Below are 24,675 nucleotides of genomic sequence, written 5' to 3'. Positions count from 1 at the left end.
ACCAGGGCTGGAGAAAGGCATTCCTGACCTTTTTCCACCTCCAGGGTGGACACCACCATTTTATGAGGATACTGTCTGAGATAGCTTAATTCCTTCTTTCTCATGTACTTTAATCAAAATCACATAGTATATTCAACACTTTGATTTTGTGTATTAGTGTATTTTAGTGTTGATCAGATATGTTAATTATTAAAGTGAGCATAGAATGCTCAAAGGGAGGAATGTAATGGCAATTTTCATATCTACTGTAAGAAAGTGTACCTTTAGATTATCTCAGGGCCTCACATGTTCAGCTGTGTCACCATAAGACAGTGATCTGACATTTTAGTGGCACTGGAACTGTAAACAACAAATTGCTGAGATACTTGTTATGTCTTGTGATGCTCTGTTGTCTGCTGTGTGCTGACGCAATCATACACTTTCTATTGTTTCTCTTCTTGTATTCCTTGCACTTATCTTCGTGTTATGATTTAACTGTATAAATACTGACTACTCTTTGTACTCGGGGCTCGCTTGCCTCAGTTCACTCTGTAACTGTGCTTGTGAGTCCATCTGCAGGTGCTTCTATTAAATTTACTTGAAAGACAGGTTGTGACCACAGTTTGTGTCTTGTTTTAACAGAAACTGCCACCACACTAGTTAGGTGTAGTTAGCTAGCCCAATTTGTTGCATTAGCTTACTGAGGGTTTTCATTTTATTTTTAAGTTTCCTCCACCTTAGTTTAGTGTGTTTATTTTCACAATGGCATTTGTGTGTGCAGTGAACAGTTCAATCAACGCAGTGAATTACACAAAATTCCACCGGCAGAATAAACACAACACACTGACTGTCTCTCTCACTCGCTTTCTTCTTTACCTTCTCCTCCTGCTGGAGATAAATTAACGGAAAGCAGTTTTTCAAAAAGTGTGAATCACCGCAACCATGAGAAGTCCTTGTGCATAGAGTCATAAATGAGCACAAAAGATATTACGCCTGTGAGCCCAGTAGTATGCGAGATTAGCCGTGGACAGACAGATGCACACACTTACACACAGCCAAACACATAATCTCCTCAGGCTATGCCGGGTGGAGATAATTAAGTAAAAATAACAAAAACTAAATATTAACTTCATTTATTTTCAATGTTAACTATTGACAATATATGATCCACTCTCAAGTGTTGGCCTATATGACAACAGAACATATTTTCTCACTCTTTTGCAGGACAACTGGAAAGAGAAAAAAACTCCACATAACCTTATTGAGTATGTTAATGGAATCAAGTACAGGCTTATAAAGTCCAGGAAGTGTCCAGGAGCAAGTTCTCCATTTAGGGCAAAATTTGGTCCATATTTACTGGTGAAGAAGGTGTCAGATCTAAACTATGGTAAAAGCTACCCCCAATCATAGGTCATCTTCTCAGCTCTGTCACTTGAATGTATTGAAGCCATACTACTCTCGTGCAGATCGGTTAGCCAATCAGAAATGCAGTTATGGGATGCCCACCCGGCTTGTTTGTAAGTGTCTGTGTCCCTTCATGCTGTAGCAGGGCAAAGGGGATAGGATTTGTCAGGCCCAGATGAAGCAGTACTTTATGGTCGTCTTAAAAATTTGGAATCTCTGCAGGATCTGGAGGGCTTGTCGAGCCATTTGGAAGGTTTCAAGGCCAGCCAGCTGAGTAGTAGACTTGATTAAGCGACATTCCTGTCGGTTTGGTGATACGCCTACTCACACACATTTATTGGAGCACGATGTAGATGTTGGAGATTGTAAACCGATTGAGCAGAGGTTTTATCATGTTCATCAAGAGAAAATTAAGTATTTGGATGTACTGTATATGCTTAGTAATGGTATTGCAGAGCCATCCTCTTCTTGCTGGGCGTCAGCTTGCTTGCTTGTACCCAATCCGATAACACTCCCAGGTTTTGTTCAGACATCTGTAAGGTCAGCAATGTCACAAAATCCGACTCATTTCCACTTCCACACATGGAAGATTGTATTGATCGAGTGGGGTCAGAAAGTTTGATCTAATGAAGGGCTACTGGCAGGTCCCCTTGTCTCAGAGAGCACGGGAGAGGTTAGGGGATTTTCTTTATTGTATGCAGTATATACTATATATACTATATCTATTTATATAGACATAGGTACAGCTGTAGATATACAGGATAAAGATGTATAGCTATATGTTTATATGTATATAGATGTATAGATTTATCCATATGTATAGATATTAAGGTAGTTTGGGTGCCAGGACCTTGACTCACATGGTGTGTGCGTGCGTGCGTGCGTGCGTGCGTGCGTGCGTGCGTGCGTGCGTGCGTGCGTGCGTGCGTGCGTGTAATGTTGCTTTGTTCTTTTGTTTTACACTGAGAAATCTCATTGTAATTTTCATTTGTAACTTACTTTGATAACTCAGTTTGTTATTGCTAAGTGTGATGTGCATCTCCCTCCTTTGTTACAGTTATAACAGTGTTCCCAACATTGACAAATTTATTTCAAAAATTAAAATTTTCAGATACAATGACCCTATTAATCTGGATACAATTAGCAACAATTGGCCTTATTGTTTTGTTTCGGTTTTGTTTCCGTTGAAAAGTGAAGAATTGTTCTATTTGGTTGATTTTAGAATATGCACATCAAAAGTACAGTGACAAAGTAAAAACTGGGAAAGAAGAGGAACTGTTCATATCTTAGTAGTTATTTTCAAAAAGGTGTCAACTGATCAAGAGAAGTTATTATATAGCATGATTAATAAAGTGATTCCATTTAAAATGGGAATTACACGCAGTGCATTAAAACTAGATAGGATCTAGATCTAGATGTCACCAAAATCAAAAGTGCATCCCTTTACTATGATAAATTTAAAGACAATAAAGTAAAATAAATACAAATTCATATTTCATATAGATAATTGTATTGAGATAGCTTAATTCCTTCTTTCTCATGTACTTTAATCAAAATCACATAGTATATTCAACACTTTGATTTAAGCTTAAATTCCTTCTTTCTCATGTACTTTAAATCAAAATCACATAGTATATTCACACTTTGATTTTGTGTATTAGTGTATTTTAGTGTTGATCAGATATGTTAATTATTAAAGTGAGCATAGAATGCTCAAAGGGAGGAATGTAATGGCAATTTTCATATCTACTGTAAGAAAGTGTACCTTTAGATTATCTCAGGGCCTCACATGTTCAGCTGTGTCACCATAAGACAGTGATCTGACATTTTAGTGGCACTGGAACTGTAAACAACAAATTGCTGAGATACTTGTTATGTCTTGTGATGCTCTGTTGTCTGCTGTGTGCTGACGCAATCATACACTTTCTATTGTTTCTCTTCTTGTATTCCTTGCACTTATCTTCGTGTTATGATTTAACTGTATAAATACTGACTACTCTTTGTACTCGGGGCTCGCTTGCCTCAGTTCACTCTGTAACTGTGCTCGTGAGTCCATCTGCAGGTGCTTCTATTAAATTTACTTGAAAGACAGGTTGTGACCACAGTTTGTGTCTTGTTTTAACAGAAACTGCCACCACACTAGTTAGGTGTAGTTAGCTAGCCCAATTTGTTGCATTAACTTACTGAGGGTTTTCATTTTATTTTTAAGTTTCCTCCACCTTAGTTTAGTGTGTTTATTTTCACAATGGCATTTGTGTGTGCAGTGAACAGTTCAATCAACGCAGTGAATTACACAAAATTCCACCGGCAGAATAAACACAACACACTGACTGTCTCTCTCACTCGCTCTCTTCTTTACCTTCTCCTCCTGCTGGAGATAAATTAACGGAAAGCAGTTTTTCAAAAAGTGTGAATCACCGCAACCATGAGAAGTCCTTGTGCATAGAGTCATAAATGAGCACAAAAGATATTACGCCTGTGAGCCCAGCAGTATGCGAGATTAGCCGTGGACAGACAGATGCACACACTTACACACAGCCAAACACATAATCTCCTCAGGCTATGCCGGGTGGAGATAATTAAGTAAAAATAACAAAAACTAAATATTAACTTCATTTATTGTCAATGTTAACTATTGACAATATATGATCCACTCTCAAGTGTTGGCCTATATGACAACAGAACATATTTTCTCACTCTTTTGCAGGACAACTGGAAAGAGAAAAAAACTCCACATAACCTTATTGAGTATGTTAATGGAATCAAGTACAGGCTTATAAAGTCCAGGAAGTGTCCAGGAGCAAGTTCTCCATTTAGGGCAAAATTTGGTCCATATTTACTGGTGAAGAAGGTGTCAGATCTAAACTATGGTAAAAAGCTACCCCAAATCATAGGTCATCTTCTCAGCTCTGTCACTTGAATGTATTGAAGCCATACTACTCTCGTGCAGATCGGTTAGCCGATCAGAAATGCAGTTATGAGGTGCCCACCCGGCTTGTTTGTAAGTGTCTGTGTCCCTTCATGCTGTAGCAGGGCAAAGGGGATAGGATTTGTCAGGCCCAGATGAAGCAGTACTTTATGGTCGTCTTAAAAATTTGGAATCTCTGCAGGATCTGGAGGGCTTGTCGAGCCATTTGGAAGGTTTCAAGGCCAGCCAGCTGAGTAGTAGACTTGATTAAGCGACATTCATGTCGGTTTGGTGATACGCCTACTCACACACATTTATTGGAGCACGATGTAGATGTTGGAGATTGTAAACCGATTGAGCAGAGGTTTTATCATGTTCATCAAGAGAAAATTAAGTATTTGGATGTACTGTATATGCTTAGTAATGGTATTGCAGAGCCATCCTCTTCTTGCTGGGCGTCAGCTTGCTTGCTTGTACCCAATCCGATAACACTCCCAGGTTTTGTTCAGACATCTGTAAGGTCAGCAATGTCACAAAATCCGACTCATTTCCACTTCCACACATGGAAGATTGTATTGATCGAGTGGGGTCAGAAAGTTTGATCTAATGAAGGGCTACTGGCAGGTCCCCTTGTCTCAGAGAGCACGGGAGAGGTTAGGGGATTTTCTTTATTGTATGCAGTATATACTATATATACTATATCTATTTATATAGACATAGGTACAGCTGTAGATATACAGGATAAAGATGTATAGCTATATGTTTATATGTATATAGATGTATAGATTTATCCATATGTATAGATATTAAGGTAGTTTGGGTGCCAGGACCTTGACTCACATGGTGTGTGCGTGCGTGCGTGCGTGCGTGCGTGCGTGCGTGCGTGCGTGCGTGCGTGTAATGTTGCTTTGTTCTTTTGTTTTACACTGAGAAATCTCATTGTAATTTTCATTTGTAACTTACTTTGATAACTCAGTTTGTTATTGCTAAGTGTGATGTGCATCTCCCTCCTTTGTTACAGTTATAACAGTGTTCCCAACATTGACAAATTTATTTCAAAAATTAAAATTTTCAGATACAATGACCCTATTAATCTGGATACAATTAGCAACAATTGGCCTTATTGTTTTGTTTCGGTTTTGTTTCCGTTGAAAAGTGAAGAATTGTTCTATTTGGTTGATTTTAGAATATGCACATCAAAAGTACAGTGACAAAGTAAAAACTGGGAAAAAAGAGGAACTGTTCATATCTTAGTAGTTATTTTCAAAAAGGTGTCAACTGATCAAGAGAAGTTATTATATAGCATGATTAATAAAGTGATTCCATTTAAAATGGGAATTACACGCAGTGCATTAAAACTAGATAGGATCTAGATCTAGATGTCACCAAAATCAAAAGTGCATCCCTTTACTATGATAAATTTAAAGACAATAAAGTAAAATAAATACAAATTCATATTTCATATAGATAATTGTATTGAGATAGCTTAATTCCTTCTTTCTCATGTACTTTAATCAAAATCACATAGTATATTCAACACTTTGATTTAAGCTTAAATTCCTTCTTTCTCATGTACTTTAAATCAAAATCACATAGTATATTCACACTTTGATTTTGTGTATTAGTGTATTTTAGTGTTGATCAGATATGTTAATTATTAAAGTGAGCATAGAATGCTCAAAGGGAGGAATGTAATGGCAATTTTCATATCTACTGTAAGAAAGTGTACCTTTAGATTATCTCAGGGCCTCACATGTTCAGCTGTGTCACCATAAGACAGTGATCTGACATTTTAGTGGCACTGGAACTGTAAACAACAAATTGCTGAGATACTTGTTATGTCTTGTGATGCTCTGTTGTCTGCTGTGTGCTGACGCAATCATACACTTTCTATTGTTTCTCTTCTTGTATTCCTTGCACTTATCTTCGTGTTATGATTTAACTGTATAAATACTGACTACTCTTTGTACTCGGGGCTCGCTTGCCTCAGTTCACTCTGTAACTGTGCTCGTGAGTCCATCTGCAGGTGCTTCTATTAAATTTACTTGAAAGACAGGTTGTGACCACAGTTTGTGTCTTGTTTTAACAGAAACTGCCACCACACTAGTTAGGTGTAGTTAGCTAGCCCAATTTGTTGCATTAACTTACTGAGGGTTTTCATTTTATTTTTAAGTTTCCTCCACCTTAGTTTAGTGTGTTTATTTTCACAATGGCATTTGTGTGTGCAGTGAACAGTTCAATCAACGCAGTGAATTACACAAAATTCCACCGGCAGAATAAACACAACACACTGACTGTCTCTCTCACTCGCTCTCTTCTTTACCTTCTCCTCCTGCTGGAGATAAATTAACGGAAAGCAGTTTTTCAAAAAGTGTGAATCACCGCAACCATGAGAAGTCCTTGTGCATAGAGTCATAAATGAGCACAAAAGATATTACGCCTGTGAGCCCAGCAGTATGCGAGATTAGCCGTGGACAGACAGATGCACACACTTACACACAGCCAAACACATAATCTCCTCAGGCTATGCCGGGTGGAGATAATTAAGTAAAAATAACAAAAACTAAATATTAACTTCATTTATTGTCAATGTTAACTATTGACAATATATGATCCACTCTCAAGTGTTGGCCTATATGACAACAGAACATATTTTCTCACTCTTTTGCAGGACAACTGGAAAGAGAAAAAAACTCCACATAACCTTATTGAGTATGTTAATGGAATCAAGTACAGGCTTATAAAGTCCAGGAAGTGTCCAGGAGCAAGTTCTCCATTTAGGGCAAAATTTGGTCCATATTTACTGGTGAAGAAGGTGTCAGATCTAAACTATGGTAAAAAGCTACCCCAAATCATAGGTCATCTTCTCAGCTCTGTCACTTGAATGTATTGAAGCCATACTACTCTCGTGCAGATCGGTTAGCCGATCAGAAATGCAGTTATGAGGTGCCCACCCGGCTTGTTTGTAAGTGTCTGTGTCCCTTCATGCTGTAGCAGGGCAAAGGGGATAGGATTTGTCAGGCCCAGATGAAGCAGTACTTTATGGTCGTCTTAAAAATTTGGAATCTCTGCAGGATCTGGAGGGCTTGTCGAGCCATTTGGAAGGTTTCAAGGCCAGCCAGCTGAGTAGTAGACTTGATTAAGCGACATTCATGTCGGTTTGGTGATACGCCTACTCACACACATTTATTGGAGCACGATGTAGATGTTGGAGATTGTAAACCGATTGAGCAGAGGTTTTATCATGTTCATCAAGAGAAAATTAAGTATTTGGATGTACTGTATATGCTTAGTAATGGTATTGCAGAGCCATCCTCTTCTTGCTGGGCGTCAGCTTGCTTGCTTGTACCCAATCCGATAACACTCCCAGGTTTTGTTCAGACATCTGTAAGGTCAGCAATGTCACAAAATCCGACTCATTTCCACTTCCACACATGGAAGATTGTATTGATCGAGTGGGGTCAGAAAGTTTGATCTAATGAAGGGCTACTGGCAGGTCCCCTTGTCTCAGAGAGCACGGGAGAGGTTAGGGGATTTTCTTTATTGTATGCAGTATATACTATATATACTATATCTATTTATATAGACATAGGTACAGCTGTAGATATACAGGATAAAGATGTATAGCTATATGTTTATATGTATATAGATGTATAGATTTATCCATATGTATAGATATTAAGGTAGTTTGGGTGCCAGGACCTTGACTCACATGGTGTGTGCGTGCGTGCGTGCGTGCGTGCGTGCGTGCGTGCGTGTAATGTTGCTTTGTTCTTTTGTTTTACACTGAGAAATCTCATTGTAATTTTCATTTGTAACTTACTTTGATAACTCAGTTTGTTATTGCTAAGTGTGATGTGCATCTCCCTCCTTTGTTACAGTTATAACAGTGTTCCCAACATTGACAAATTTATTTCAAAAATTAAAATTTTCAGATACAATGACCCTATTAATCTGGATACAATTAGCAACAATTGGCCTTATTGTTTTGTTTCGGTTTTGTTTCCGTTGAAAAGTGAAGAATTGTTCTATTTGGTTGATTTTAGAATATGCACATCAAAAGTACAGTGACAAAGTAAAAACTGGGAAAGAAGAGGAACTGTTCATATCTTAGTAGTTATTTTCAAAAAGGTGTCAACTGATCAAGAGAAGTTATTATATAGCATGATTAATAAAGTGATTCCATTTAAAATGGGAATTACACGCAGTGCATTAAAACTAGATAGGATCTAGATCTAGATGTCACCAAAATCAAAAGTGCATCCCTTTACTATGATAAATTTAAAGACAATAAAGTAAAATAAATACAAATTCATATTTCATATAGATAATTGTATTGAGATAGCTTAATTCCTTCTTTCTCATGTACTTTAATCAAAATCACATAGTATATTCAACACTTTGATTTAAGCTTAAATTCCTTCTTTCTCATGTACTTTAAATCAAAATCACATAGTATATTCACACTTTGATTTTGTGTATTAGTGTATTTTAGTGTTGATCAGATATGTTAATTATTAAAGTGAGCATAGAATGCTCAAAGGGAGGAATGTAATGGCAATTTTCATATCTACTGTAAGAAAGTGTACCTTTAGATTATCTCAGGGCCTCACATGTTCAGCTGTGTCACCATAAGACAGTGATCTGACATTTTAGTGGCACTGGAACTGTAAACAACAAATTGCTGAGATACTTGTTATGTCTTGTGATGCTCTGTTGTCTGCTGTGTGCTGACGCAATCATACACTTTCTATTGTTTCTCTTCTTGTATTCCTTGCACTTATCTTCGTGTTATGATTTAACTGTATAAATACTGACTACTCTTTGTACTCGGGGCTCGCTTGCCTCAGTTCACTCTGTAACTGTGCTCGTGAGTCCATCTGCAGGTGCTTCTATTAAATTTACTTGAAAGACAGGTTGTGACCACAGTTTGTGTCTTGTTTTAACAGAAACTGCCACCACACTAGTTAGGTGTAGTTAGCTAGCCCAATTTGTTGCATTAACTTACTGAGGGTTTTCATTTTATTTTTAAGTTTCCTCCACCTTAGTTTAGTGTGTTTATTTTCACAATGGCATTTGTGTGTGCAGTGAACAGTTCAATCAACGCAGTGAATTACACAAAATTCCACCGGCAGAATAAACACAACACACTGACTGTCTCTCTCACTCGCTCTCTTCTTTACCTTCTCCTCCTGCTGGAGATAAATTAACGGAAAGCAGTTTTTCAAAAAGTGTGAATCACCGCAACCATGAGAAGTCCTTGTGCATAGAGTCATAAATGAGCACAAAAGATATTACGCCTGTGAGCCCAGCAGTATGCGAGATTAGCCGTGGACAGACAGATGCACACACTTACACACAGCCAAACACATAATCTCCTCAGGCTATGCCGGGTGGAGATAATTAAGTAAAAATAACAAAAACTAAATATTAACTTCATTTATTGTCAATGTTAACTATTGACAATATATGATCCACTCTCAAGTGTTGGCCTATATGACAACAGAACATATTTTCTCACTCTTTTGCAGGACAACTGGAAAGAGAAAAAAACTCCACATAACCTTATTGAGTATGTTAATGGAATCAAGTACAGGCTTATAAAGTCCAGGAAGTGTCCAGGAGCAAGTTCTCCATTTAGGGCAAAATTTGGTCCATATTTACTGGTGAAGAAGGTGTCAGATCTAAACTATGGTAAAAAGCTACCCCAAATCATAGGTCATCTTCTCAGCTCTGTCACTTGAATGTATTGAAGCCATACTACTCTCGTGCAGATCGGTTAGCCGATCAGAAATGCAGTTATGAGGTGCCCACCCGGCTTGTTTGTAAGTGTCTGTGTCCCTTCATGCTGTAGCAGGGCAAAGGGGATAGGATTTGTCAGGCCCAGATGAAGCAGTACTTTATGGTCGTCTTAAAAATTTGGAATCTCTGCAGGATCTGGAGGGCTTGTCGAGCCATTTGGAAGGTTTCAAGGCCAGCCAGCTGAGTAGTAGACTTGATTAAGCGACATTCATGTCGGTTTGGTGATACGCCTACTCACACACATTTATTGGAGCACGATGTAGATGTTGGAGATTGTAAACCGATTGAGCAGAGGTTTTATCATGTTCATCAAGAGAAAATTAAGTATTTGGATGTACTGTATATGCTTAGTAATGGTATTGCAGAGCCATCCTCTTCTTGCTGGGCGTCAGCTTGCTTGCTTGTACCCAATCCGATAACACTCCCAGGTTTTGTTCAGACATCTGTAAGGTCAGCAATGTCACAAAATCCGACTCATTTCCACTTCCACACATGGAAGATTGTATTGATCGAGTGGGGTCAGAAAGTTTGATCTAATGAAGGGCTACTGGCAGGTCCCCTTGTCTCAGAGAGCACGGGAGAGGTTAGGGGGTTTTCTTTATTGTATGCAGTATATACTATATATACTATATCTATTTATATAGACATAGGTACAGCTGTAGATATACAGGATAAAGATGTATAGCTATATGTTTATATGTATATAGATGTATAGATTTATCCATATGTATAGATATTGAGGTAGTTTGGGTGCCAGGACCTTGACTCACATGGTGTGTGCGTGCGTGCGTGCGTGCGTGCGTGCGTGCGTGTGTGTGTGCAATGTTGCTTTGTTCTTTTGTTTTACACTGAGAAACCTCATTGTAATTTTCATTTGTAACTTACTTTGATAACTCAGTTTGTTATTGCTAAGTGTGATGTGCATCTCCCTCCTTTGTTACAGTTATAACAGTGTTCCCAACATTGACAAATTTATTTCAAAAATTAAAATTTTCAGATACAATGACCCTATTAATCTGGATACAATTAGCAACAATTGGCCTTATTGTTTTGTTTCGGTTTTGTTTCCGTTGAAAAGTGAAGAATTGTTCTATTTGGTTGATTTTAGAATATGCACATCAAAAGTACAGTGACAAAGTAAAAACTGGGAAAGAAGAGGAACTGTTCATATCTTAGTAGTTATTTTCAAAAAGGTGTCAACTGATCAAGAGAAGTTATTATATAGCATGATTAATAAAGTGATTCCATTTAAAATGGGAATTACATGCAGTGCATTAAAACTAGATAGGATCTAGATCTAGATGTCACCAAAATCAAAAGTGCATCCCTTTACTATGATAAATTTAAAGACAATAAAGTAAAATAAATACAAATTCATATTTCATATAGATAATTGTATTGAGATAGCTTAATTCCTTCTTTCTCATGTACTTTAATCAAAATCACATAGTATATTCAACACTTTGATTTAAGCTTAAATTCCTTCTTTCTCATGTACTTTAAATCAAAATCACATAGTATATTCACACTTTGATTTTGTGTATTAGTGTATTTTAGTGTTGATCAGATATGTTAATTATTAAAGTGAGCATAGAATGCTCAAAGGGAGGAATGTAATGGCAATTTTCATATCTACTGTAAGAAAGTGTACCTTTAGATTATCTCAGGGCCTCACATGTTCAGCTGTGTCACCATAAGACAGTGATCTGACATTTTAGTGGCACTGGAACTGTAAACAACAAATTGCTGAGATACTTGTTATGTCTTGTGATGCTCTGTTGTCTGCTGTGTGCTGACGCAATCATACACTTTCTATTGTTTCTCTTCTTGTATTCCTTGCATTTATCTTCGTGTTATGATGATTTATTTTTTTTGACTACTCTTTGTACTCGGGGCTCGCTTGCCTCAGTTCACTCTGTAACTGTGCTTGTGAGTCCATCTGCAGGTGCTTCTATTAAATTTACTTGAAAGACAGGTTGTGACCACAGTTTGTGTCTTGTTTTAACAGAAACTGCCACCACACTAGTTAGCCTGGATTCCCATCTACAAACAGTTCTTTATCATGCAGGAAGAAAAGGAGAAAATCAACTGGAGTAGATAAAAGAAAGCTTTACAGGGTTGTCAAAAGCCAAGCATTGTCTTGTTCTTTGAGACACCGTTTATGTCCTGAAAGAAGATAGTCATTATGTTTTAAACATTTCACTAGTAAGCAATACTCAATATTAGCCCATAAAAAAATAACAAACTGAATGGTGCAGAGATGGTTCAAAATCAGGGAACAAGGAGAATATGTTATTCAGCTAACTTTGGATATAGGATGATTAGGATCCGCTATCAACAACAACATGCTGGTATGGAAATTCAGGGGCTAGAAGCAAAAGCAAGCTCACAAAACTAGTTAAAACAGCCATAAAGATTATAGGGAACCCCCAGAGACAGCTGGTGGAGCTGTATAATACACAAACTAAGAGGAAAGCATCATTAATAGTTCAGGACCCTGTACATCCTCTGTTTATGAATTTGAAAAACTCCCCTCGGGACGACGATACAGGGTACCCACAACAAAGATGTCTATTTTATATATTAATAGATGAGTAATAGATGTGCTAATTCACAGCACTAAGACTAGACTATTTCTGATTTAGTCCTGCATCATCAGTGACATCTGATACTTTCATCTGATAATACCCTCCTTACTATAAATCTGGCCCCAGAGAACCTGATCCAAAAGGGAAAGAAATCCACAATAATACTGTAATTTAATACCAAAAGTAAAGGCAGAGAGAGAGAGAAGGAGAGTGTTCACAAATTTCTTCCAAAAATGAAAATGGTTATAGTAGGAAAATCAATGAAAATCAATGAAGTAGGAGTATTTCAGTAAAAAAAAACAAAAAAAAAAACATACGCTACATTTGCAAATATGTCTCAGTTTTAAGGCTAGAGTGAAGATCCTGGCATCATACTGTACAAAACTACAAAAACCTGAGGAATCCATTGGTACCAACCATGTCCACCACTAGATGTGGCCCTTCTGGTTCTTAAGGGCAGGGACCTAATACACTCAAACATCCAACTTATGTATGCTGCACATTGCCGCCACCTACTGTTATAAATTAATAATTACTTATCCTTTAATCTAACCACCAAACACAAGTCACACAACACAACAATGATGAGGCCTCCCAAACAGAAATTCAATCCAAAAGCTTGAGTGATTTTAGAATATGGATTGTCTTAGATGTAGACCAGAGTTATTGCTGTCAGCAAACCGACAAGCAGGGTCACCAGTGGGGTCAGCAGTGGGGTCACCTGGCCTGCAGCACTCATAGCTCTCACCACTCTGACTGCAAGAGAAGAACCAAAATTTACATAAAATGTATATTCATCAAGCTTGCTGTCATCAAAAGTACAAAAGGTATGAGAAGATAAGAGATCTTTACCTAATTTATCTTGTGGCAGGATTAGTGGTCCTAGTGAGATCTGTTCAAATCCATGGAGGGATATGTCCCTCCTACTTCGGTGGTGGTGACCTGGGAAGCAGTGCTGCAGGACAACAACAACATTAGAGCCTTCTGTTGATGCACGTGTTGATAATCTATCTAAACTCACTAAAAAACACACAAACACAGTAGTACTTACAGGTGTGCAGTTGTTGTGTGCCTTAAGACACAGACTGACGTGGCAGTGAAGGTAGATGGATGTAAAGTTGGTAAAGGTGAACATCCTGAAGGAGAATCGGGACACAGTGGAGACGCCATTCTGAACTACCTCTACTGTAGTATCTGCTGGATTAGGACACCTGGAAGAAGGTAGTAGAGACAATGTGACCAGACGGACTATAAAGTTTTCAGACTTTGGCAATTAAGAACCAGTGATCAGCGTGCTAAGATAAGATAAAGTTGCAATAGCTCCTTTACATTTCTTTTATGAGATCCCAGCGGACGGGGTAGCTGGCGACGTTGATCGGCGTGGCCCAACAAGATTCCACAACGGTAGATATCTGCCTTCCGTCGACTCCTTCTGTACGTAACTCCACATACAACCTTTGGTCGATTTCCATGTCTATGTTTCTGTTAGTGGTCATCGGGTAGCGGAAGCCAGAGTCCTGGTAGGGGATCATCCTCACATGATACTGTCCTCGGCCTGATGGAAGTTTCTTCCTCACAATGCTACGAAAACAACAACAACACATAATGTGACTACACTTGAGAAGGAACAAGTCACTGGCAGGTATTTGGCAACAAAGTCTTGCTGGATTTCTTTTAAGTTTTCTTTGTATTGTTGGTTTAAATGGTAAGTTAATTTGTGATGGTGCAAATTCTGGGTAGTGGGCAGTTACACAAAATTTCTGACAACCAAGGACACCTATTTCCAATCTTTGTAATTACCATCATCATAGAGCACCACTGTCACAGAAGATAAGTACTCAAAAAAGGTCAGAGGTGCAGATGTAGCACTGTTAAAAATTTAATTTTTAATTGAATACGTAAATATTGAAACCCTGCTATCATACATACGCCATGACGTATTTCTATGGACCAGGGGTGGAGAGAGTATTCAAATCCTTTAATGAAGTAAAAGTGCTAATACAGCAATGTAAAATTACTATTTTACCAGTAAAAGTCCTGCATTGTACATGTTACTTAAGTATATAAGTATAATCAGAAAAATGTACTTAAAGTATAAAAAATAAAAGTACTCAGTGCAGAAAATGCCCCCTCTGACTATATTATCATTAGATTATTATTTCTTATGCATTCATTTAGAAGCAGGACTTTACTGTTTACTGTAGCTCATTTGTATCGGACTGCAACTAATGATTACTTTCATTAAGGATTAAAGTGGCAGTGGGCAGTATATTTTTGGCATCATTGGGCAAAAATTCCATAATAACCTTTCAGCATATTGTGATTCAAGTGTTCTGAGAGATAACTAGACTTCTGCACCTCCTTATGGCTCTGTTTTCAAAAAATTTAAATTTAGCCCATGACGGGAGACTTTGGCCAGATCGTTTTATAAAAACAACTTTTTTTAATCATACTTGCTCCATTTCTACACACTGCCGCTTTAAATACAGTACTTGCGTGAATGTACTTAGTTACATTCCACCACTGCTTTAGACAGATGTTCACTATAAAAAAGGACGGACAGACAGACTTAAGTCAATAAAACATGCAGATTAGATAGTATTGTCACCTCTCTAAGGGGTTGATGCCCACATCCATAGACAGGGCCTGCCAAAGAGGGTATTCACAGCAAAAACGCAGATGAATGTTTCTCTCGCGGCTGATTGGACTTCCATGAGTGTCCACGTCGCCCTGGATCACGTTCGCATAGGTGAAATGGGTTCCATTGCTCTTAAAATTGAAATGACAAAATGGTATAAGTTATTTGTTGTAATACGTGTTAAGGACAGCATTTACATCTAAAATCTTCTTCAGTCTGTGTTGATTCCATTATAGTCTATGAGCTGTACCCTGAGAGTTGTCCCACACAGCTTGTCGTCATTGTTAAAGTGGAACACCAGTCGTCCGTCCTCGACAGTCCCGTTGCAGGAGTGATCTTGGAGGTGGAGGGCGCCGGGGTGGAAGCCAGCTTCAAACAGCTGGCAGCGCGACACGGACATGGTGCCTGTACTACTGTTACAACTGATGGACGAGTCTATGAGAGAGAGATAGAAATAAAAGACATGGTCTCATGGTTAAAGCTGCACTCATCAATATTTTTAGATTACTAATGGATCAAATGACTACTATATATGTAGGTGTTGCTCATAGTGACAAACCCATAGAGAATAGTTGACTCTCACAGATGTTGTAACAATCCTATAGATTTATATTGAATCACCAGTTTAAATAATTTTAACATTTTTTTCTGAGAAATCATGTTTTGTCCGTCATTTTTGAATCGTGGATGGTTCACATTACTACAATACCCATGAGCCTTGACAGCAATTGTTGTTGCCAGTCAGGGGCGCCTGAAAGCATTCAAAATTGGCCCGGAAGCTGCAGATTGCAGAATCACTTTTTTCAACACCGTAATCTTTAGCTTCCACTGGCCGTCAGCGGTGCACGAAAAGAATTTTAAGGTTGGGATTTAATATTTTTTGCCTAAATGCACTTCGGGAGTCATAGCTAAATTCTACCTGTTTTTAGTGGAAGAACTATGATAAACCGAAACCTGAGTGGATCGTATTGTTCCATGCTCTCTTAATGTTTCACGAACAATGCCATTGTACTATGTAGCAATGTTTACTACTCATCTTACACATGTCACTTCTGTGATCTAAAAACGAAGCAGTGCTTTAAGAGGAGCTGCCCTCACCATAGCTCATATTGTTGGGCCGATGGTGGTGCTCATCACAGAAGCAGCCGTACACACCGTCCTTCTCACCACACCACTCATGCTCTGCGCAGTCCAGCTGGTCACAGGGTCTGACTCAGCTATGGAAATAGTGGGGAAATGATGAGACAAGGAGTGATGAAAGAGAAACAAAACAGGTAAGAGAGAAGATACCGATGGTCTAATGCAAACTTACGACAATACAAAGCAGAGCGCCAATCAGAGATGTTTAATCCCAAAACAGAGCAGGTTTTCTCATAGGCTGAGACTGCAGAACACAGCATGTCATTGGCTTGAGTGTAGAGGCAGAGATCGTAGACACAGGAACTGAAAAATGGCTGAGGGTCAGAGTGCAGGTGACAGGCACTGAATGGGCCGCTACTGTTGGTGATAACGCCACAGAGCTCAGAGTATTCTTCCATGAACGGACAGTTGTTCAGTCCATCACCATCGTCATCATCTGTGGATCCACATCTGGAAAAGACATATCATGCTTCCATTACTATCTGCTGCAGTATTTATAAATAAAATTATCCACTTTTCATGGCAGCTCACTCTGGTTGGCTTGTGGCTGACTTCCAGCTGTGTCCAAAGTGATTGTCATTTTGTGCCAATGTGCCATTGGGCAAGACTTTGTCATCTGCAGGATCACTGTTGAGGTTTCCACACATCCCGGTGACTCTATTTTGACGGCGTTGGCCTATTCTGATCAGTAAATTTCTCTGGCCGTCAAAGTGGACTACCAAGTCAACGACATCGACCACTATGTAGCCTCCATGTCTGACCACCTGAGCTAAGGTTCCTACAGTTGTGGGAAGAGACACGGCACTTCCATTCACCTGGTAGGATGAGAGATTTTAGAAAGACAAAGAAGGGTGAGGAGGCACTTGCTGTTACGTATGTTTACACCAGACCGATTTAGAAAGTTGTTTATCTTGAAAGTAATAAATGGTTTACCTTTACTATTTTGTTGGGTCCAATCCTGATATGCGCACTCTCTGGTTGATTTGAGAGGTATATATCCACTGCTGACACAAACGACACGCGGCTGTTGCCACGGTGATTATTGGTGCCTACTACCTGAAACTGTGTTTCATTGGGGCTGTGGCTCACACTCTCAGTAATGATGTAAGAGCATGTGCCCTGGAAATGAGCATCTGCCCCATCAAAGGTGATATAGTGTGGGTCCCCCCACGCAGTGCAAGTAGACATTGCATCAAAACAGCCCAGCTGACCGTTTCTGATGGTGCACTCTTGTGTAGGAGTGCAAGATGCAGCATAACAGCGCAGGTCATAGGGAGCATGGCATTCACATCGCTGGGAGCAACCGTCTGTCCAAAAGGTCTCACCAGCCTGCAACAGGCCAGAGAAACAGACACATAACACATGGACCAAACCAACCAATCAATAGACCTTTCTCACAGCAGACATGTTGACATGTTAATGAAGGCTACATTCCATTTACTGTAGGTGAGCCTGGAAAAGTTTCCTGGAGGAACACTTAATGGAACAGTCATTGTTAATGTTAGTGGTTCCACTTCTGCTTTTCCTGCTATAAGTCAAATTGTCTGCCATGAAAAAGGTCTTGATATTAATATATTATATTATATATTAATGAACTCAACTTTTGCTCGTCATTGCCTAATTCCTGTTTCATACAGTAATAACGTTGTTTGAGGTAGTATTCACTCTGCATGTTACTGGGGTACACGGGACTTTGAGGAGGCAAAGAGATGCTCGTCTTGACTTCAGGGATTTCTACCAGGTTTAATTCACTATTTAATTTAATAGTGTATAATCACCTGACACTAAGAATTGTTGTGCTTTCGTTACCTTAGAATGAGCCGTTTAAATCTACATAGTGTTGGGACTCACCATTTAAAAAGGGTAGCAAGAGACCACATGAACTCAGTCACATGATTCTTGACCCATGGACTCAGCTCAGTAGCCATTGGCTACTGTAAGCATGATGACTCATTCACACATACTTGTGAAATTCACTCAGGACAAAACCAAAGGACACTCCTTTGTTCTCTCTCTTTCTTCTCATCCTTTGGCCCTGCTGGAGGTGAGCTGCTGCTCTCCCCACCTAAGCTCTCTGATCTATGGCCTGTTAGGAAACAGACAGAGAAACACAAAAAACTTTTTTCTAAGGCAGAAGACGCGAGTGCCTGCCTTTTTGACCAGCTAACTTCAAGCAACAAGCGCTAGGAAGTTAGCACCAAGCTGCAGCAACTGGACTGGACCAGTTTCCTTCCAAACTGCACAACTGGATTCGAGCACAGCAAGGACAATCTTTGACCCTGGAACCACTTTCACCAGCCTGCTTTCTCCAACTCCTCCAACTTGGAATTTCAACCTTTTCTTCCATGGATTGGTAACGTACTGGGTTTACTTTAGCATTGGCAATTGCACATGGCTGAGCAAGACTGTTCAACTTTGATTTCTGGAATGTACCTGTACTGATATGTTTAATGTTATTCATTGAGTTTGACTGTTGTGATATTATTTGTAGTTAAGATATTTGGGTAGCTGGCTGGCCACATCTGATGTGTTTAGTTTATGCTTCACATAGACAAGGTCTTGCATGCAAACTAACCATCTTTTCTAACCCACTGCATTATCTGACACACATTAAGATCACATACATAAACTGTGAATTAGTTTTATACATAAACATACACATTCAGATAATCTCAACCCCCACATCACCCCCCCACCCCCCCTCTTTGTCCTTCCTGAGCAAATGGCAGCCATCTGTGATCCAGCCATCTTTGTAGTTTTACAGTGCTCACCATTCATGCTCACACACTGTGTTTGGTTTGTTTAGTTTAGTTATTTAGTTAGATTAATATTGTGTTTTACACCTTTATTATCTTGTAAATAAATGTTTGTGGATTATACATGCTGGTCTGTTTAATATTGTACAAGAGTGAATAATGCCAACTGCTGCTGTGTCAAGAACTCCAATATCCTTCAACCTTTATGATCTATTTTGGTTATAGTTGTTAACTTAAAGTTCCAAATTGATAGTTTAGTATATTTAATGAGACTTATCTATGAGACTACATTAATGAGCTATTATTTTCTCTTTGATTCAAAGAGTGGTGCCCCGAGGATGATTTAATATACATTAAATAATATTATTCAATAATTATTATGATAATTATTTACTTTTGATATCCATTTTAATGTCTTTTGAGCTCATGTACAGTACCAATATAATTTGGTGCCCTGTTATTATTAATATATATTGATAATTTATTAATATTAATTTTATTAGTATTGATAATTATCTTTAATATTTTCTAATAACTAAACCAGCTCCTATCTGCATCCCCAACACTATGGTGCCCCGTGTGAGGCATAGTATTATTGTTGGCAAATTATTCATAATTGTGCAATATTAATGTCAGCATCATTTTTGGTCAAAACCGAAAAATGTTATTCCACTTCTAAACAAACCAAAAGTGTTTACATTCTACACCACTAGTCTTCCACAGGAGTAGACGTCCAGCTGTACTTATCAACAAGTACATTGGTTAGAATTGTTATTTGAGCGATTTTGATTATTAACACTTTAAGCCTTCATGGTGTTAATTTTAATAACTTGCTATTGCTGCTAATTCAAGTTAACCTACGCTGTAGAACATGAAAGAATTTTGGTTCAGCATTTAAATACCAAGTATTCAATGCAATCTAGTCTGCACTCAGCCGCTGGGAAACAAACACGAAAAAACTCCATTGGTCTTGAGGAGCTGCAGCATTTATTTCTGCACAAACTGCAACTTCAACTGTACATTCACTTGCTATTCTCAAAGCTAAACTAACTCTGTCTTCTGCTCCACTGCAAACATTTCATCTCTCTCTCTGCTTCACCACTCACTTCCACCGTACACACACACTTTGTGCACTGCTATTCTCAAAATGACCCGCGCTACTCTTACGACAACTGGCTCTAGAAAGGGCCATTCACGTTTTCACATCGACCACCGTAGTTCTCCTACACAAGAGGGGTTGCAATCTGAAATTTCACCGCTAGATGTCGCTATATCTTACACACTGGACCTTTAATAGATTTCAACTGTTAGTTTAGTTTGGAGGTTTATCAGATGCCAAAACACTGCACAGCAGTTTTTACGATAATGAGGGAGGATTTTACTGCTCTTGAAACTTACCACAATGGAAATAATATTTTACATAAAGATAATAAACATAATTACTCTGTATATTTTGCAGTATTAACTGGGATGTGACTTACATTGTAGTAGAAGCCGTCATATTGACAGCCACAGCTTTCCACAGGGACACATCTCGTCCCACTCCTGAGAAAACCTTCATCACAGAAACATCCCTCAGAGCAAACCTGCTCACAGGTGGCATCAACGCTGCTGGCACAGGTGCGGGCACAGTCGGTACCACACAGCTCATAATGACTGTTGGCTGGACAGTCAAGTCCTTTATAAGTGAGGAAAGAAATGATGATCATCAGATGGTTATGAACTAATTACTTTTATCCATAAGTGGACAATTATGAATTGACTGGTTGACTTACTACAGGTGGTGTTCTGTCTCCAAGGGTAGATTCGAACATTAGCAGACTGACAGGCACTGACATATGCCTGAATGGCCCTGCATAGGAGATCTTGCCCCTCATTTCCCGACACACAAACATCAAACACACAGTCATTGAAATATGGCGCTGGGTCCACCTGCTCATGGCAGAAGCTGAAGGGACCGTCAGCTGCCTGAATCACCTCACATTGGGCTCTAGCAGGTAGCTCATTGGTGCATTGTGGGCAGGAGGAGCCACACCCATCACTGCAGGTGTAGTTGCCTGCCACTTTCCAAGCTGTCCCAAACTCTTGTGGAGTGGTGACCAACGTTCCAGATGGAGTGTGGAACTCGTCGTTAGGATTTCCATTGAAGTTTCCACAAAGTCCACATGTTCTTCCACTGTATTGAAGACAATAATGAAACACTTTCAGCATCATGAATCAGAAGATAGATGGATTATTAAATAACTTAAATACAATTGAAAATGTAGTTTTAAAAGCATTTCAATTTAAGCTTTGGTGAATGGCAGATACCTGTAATTTGCAGGTACAGAGATAAACACTGTACTATATCCATCATAGGTGACACTCAAGCCGAAATCAGCACTGACAAATACACGAGGTCCACTTGCATAGATTGACACATGACCTCCATTCAAGAGAACAGGTAAATTTCTAGTTTCTCCATTCACCTAAAAGAGAGTTTGGAATAAATTTGGTCATGGGAATGGCTATAATTGTCAATTATTTGCCAATTAGACTGAATCTAAATTATGCATAGCAATCATCTGATGAGAAATGCCAGGTATTATTTTAACCACTTACTTGAACCACACCACTTCTCTCCCTTGACATATGCACTCGATAGCCCCACACATTCACAAAAACTTCCGCTGTGATTGAAACTGGCAGCCCTCTCCAATGCTCATTCTTAGCTTCCACTGAAAATTGGTGGAGTCCGTCAGTGGCATTACAAAGGGTCGCCATAACATAGCGACAGGTTCCCTGGAAGTTATAGGCCTTGCGATCAAAGGTGATGTAGTGAGGGTCACCAGAGGCAGAGCAGGTGCCATGAGGGTTGGGATGGCAGCCAAACTCACCCTCCACCACACGGCAGGACTCTTGGGGACCACAGGAGTTGGGGATACAGTGGACTGCCCCGGTAGTGCCGTTACAGGTGCACAAGCTCTGACATTCCTCTCCATCCCAGAACTGTTCGTCACCTTGCCAGTAGCGTCCTTGGTGATTACATCCACAGCCTATAGGTGGTACGCACTGGTTGCCGTTGAGGATAAAACCATCATCACACTGGCACCCATCCTGACACATAGTGGCACAGGTGAAAGGGAAAGAGAGGCTGGGGCAGGCAGAAGGACAAGTACTTCCACAGACTTCCTGATGGCTATTTTGAGGGCAGTTTTGCTCTACAGAAAAACAAAGCAATCCATTCAGCAAAATAATTGATATTATATCAAAACCATCTACATCAAAAGGGGGGAAAGTGCTTACCACAGCCAGTTGCATTCCTCCAGTGTCCTAAGGCAACACCCTTCTGTTGACACATTAGTGCATAATCTCGTAGGACCTCACATAGCGCTGATGCTGGATCTCTAGAGGCTTTAAGGATCTCCACACATACATCCACATGCTGCTGTGGGTTCACCATGGCCAAACACTGGGCAAACGGCCCATATGGTGAGCCAAGAATGCCACAGTACTCACTAGAATTGTAATTTGTTGTAGAGTTATTATTTACACTTTCCACGCAGTGTGCAGCGAGAGAGCCATCTCGCCAACTGTCCCCAAAGTCAAGAGAGCTGTTGACCAGGACGCCATTGGGTGTGCGGAAGTCGTCATGTGGGTGACCATTGTAATTGCCACAGAGTCCACCCAATGAACCGTTGTAGATACCAGGTGCAGTGACACGCACAAAGTGAGGCCAGACTGTCTGCACAGTTACACCAAAGGAGGTGCGAAGGATGATACTGTGAATGCTGCTGTGGTAGATCTGGATTCGACTGGACGCGGAGCTGAATGGTAGTCTGATCCGCTTACCGTCAACCTAAAGGACCATTTAGAGTCATACGTTGTAATTAACAAGATTTAAGTAAGGGATAATGCCCCACTTTGCGGAGGCAACCGGACACCCCGAAGGGCATTATCCCGCTTATACCATAATCACTTGCCTATAAAACAAAATTACGACCATTAATTTATACAGTATTTTCATGCGTTTTGCAAACAAAATTTACAGTTTTCCAAAAGCCATAACTCCGTTCCCCCATCTTCATTAGTGTTCAGATGCCTCACTGTTAAAATAGTGGATATATCACATTAAGAATCTGTCTTTTCAAAAAAGTTCCAATCACTTACCTGTACTCTGCTGCTACTTGCCATCTCAATGGCCACATGTGTTCCCTCTGCCTCAAACTTTAGGAACTGGGCAAAACCCTGTTGGCCTGTGGGTACTTTTTCTGCTTTCACTGCAAAGTGGGGATGATTAGATAAGCCCATTACTTTGGCAAGAGTCAATTGACACGCCCCAGGATACTGGTAAGTCAGTCCATCAAACATGTGATATGACCCTGGGCCCCTTATCCAGCATGTTGCATAACCATTAGGTCTGCATCCTCTTTCTCCCTCCTCCACACTGCATGATTCATGTGGACCACAGCCATGGGAGCGGCAAGTCATGGAACCATAACTGCAGCTACAACGTCTCCCACAGTCCTCGTCTAGTATTACAGTTTCTCCAGAGCGGTAGTAGCGACCCTCAAAGCTGCAGCCACACTCAGCATGAGGGACGCAGACTCCAGCACTGAGGATGTAGCCTGAATTGCAGATGCAGCTCTCCTGGGCAGGGAGAGGGCAATTGTGGGTAGAATTGGGATTGACACAGGTAGCCGGACATCCTGTGCCTTGGGACTCAAAGTGACTGTTGGCTGGGCAAGGGATTTCTAGACACAAGAAAACAACACTGATATTATCATGGACATTTTACCCAAAGGATTCTTTGAAATCATATTGATTGACGGACACACATACCACAGAAGCCTTGTCTCCTCCAGCTTGGCAGCTGTATACCATTCTGTTGACACTGACTTGCATATGCATTTAGGGCTTGGCAAAGAATGGGTTGGTACCCTCCTCCAACACACAGATCAAACACACAACTCTCCACAAAGGTCTGTGGGGGAAGTTGTTGATGACAACCAGGAAAAGGTCCAGAACTGCTCTGGAGGATACCACAATGGGCAGTATTGCTGTACAAAGCTGTCTGATCCTCAGTGCAGGCAGCACAATCCAGACCTCCACACCGCGTCTCACAACCAGGCTCATCGTCCCCTGATGCCTGCCAACTGTTGGCAAAAACCACATCAGAGCTCACAAGCTCGCCTTGGCGGGTTCGAAAGTCATCCCTGGGATCATCGTTGAAGTTTCCACACAGGCCACATGTTGCATTCTGGTAAGAATAGGGCACACTGATCCTAACATAATGATTTGTGTCATAAGACACCTCCAAGCCAAAGTCAGTACTGACGATCACAGAAAAACCTGACTCATAAACCTGGACCGTGCCATTGTTAAGAGAAATCGGAGCGGCTGCAAAGTTTCCATTAACCTGTAAGCACACCAGCAAATGTGTCAAGAGTAGCAAAAACAAAGTTGGAATCATTTGAAAGA

General features: G+C 39.9%; 1 protein-coding gene across 1 annotated transcript in view; it reads right to left on the bottom strand.

The window, feature by feature from the left end:
* Positions 1-13,197: 13,197 nt before the first annotated feature.
* Positions 13,198-24,675, bottom strand: part of LOC119479474 (alpha-tectorin-like) — a 38,134-nt gene continuing 26,656 nt past the window's right edge. Inside the window, exons 9-25 of the mRNA XM_037755099.1 lie at positions 24,037-24,613; positions 23,365-23,948; positions 22,501-23,053; positions 21,817-22,415; positions 21,526-21,683; positions 20,991-21,391; positions 20,697-20,893; positions 17,393-17,788; positions 16,991-17,274; positions 16,628-16,909; positions 16,418-16,527; positions 15,570-15,754; positions 15,290-15,450; positions 14,011-14,262; positions 13,733-13,892; positions 13,534-13,636; positions 13,198-13,437 (exon numbers count right to left, since the gene is read on the bottom strand). Coding sequence (XP_037611027.1) covers positions 13,328-13,437; positions 13,534-13,636; positions 13,733-13,892; positions 14,011-14,262; positions 15,290-15,450; positions 15,570-15,754; positions 16,418-16,527; positions 16,628-16,909; positions 16,991-17,274; positions 17,393-17,788; positions 20,697-20,893; positions 20,991-21,391; positions 21,526-21,683; positions 21,817-22,415; positions 22,501-23,053; positions 23,365-23,948; positions 24,037-24,613 — 5,112 coding nt within the window. The 3' untranslated portion in view covers positions 13,198-13,327. The remainder of the gene's footprint in view (positions 13,438-13,533; positions 13,637-13,732; positions 13,893-14,010; positions 14,263-15,289; positions 15,451-15,569; positions 15,755-16,417; positions 16,528-16,627; positions 16,910-16,990; positions 17,275-17,392; positions 17,789-20,696; positions 20,894-20,990; positions 21,392-21,525; positions 21,684-21,816; positions 22,416-22,500; positions 23,054-23,364; positions 23,949-24,036; positions 24,614-24,675) is intronic.

This window comes from Sebastes umbrosus, chromosome 20, assembly GCF_015220745.1.
Source record: "Sebastes umbrosus isolate fSebUmb1 chromosome 20, fSebUmb1.pri, whole genome shotgun sequence".
Lineage (NCBI taxonomy): Eukaryota > Metazoa > Chordata > Actinopteri > Perciformes > Sebastidae > Sebastes > Sebastes umbrosus.
This window is presented reverse-complemented; position numbering and strand designations above follow the sequence as displayed.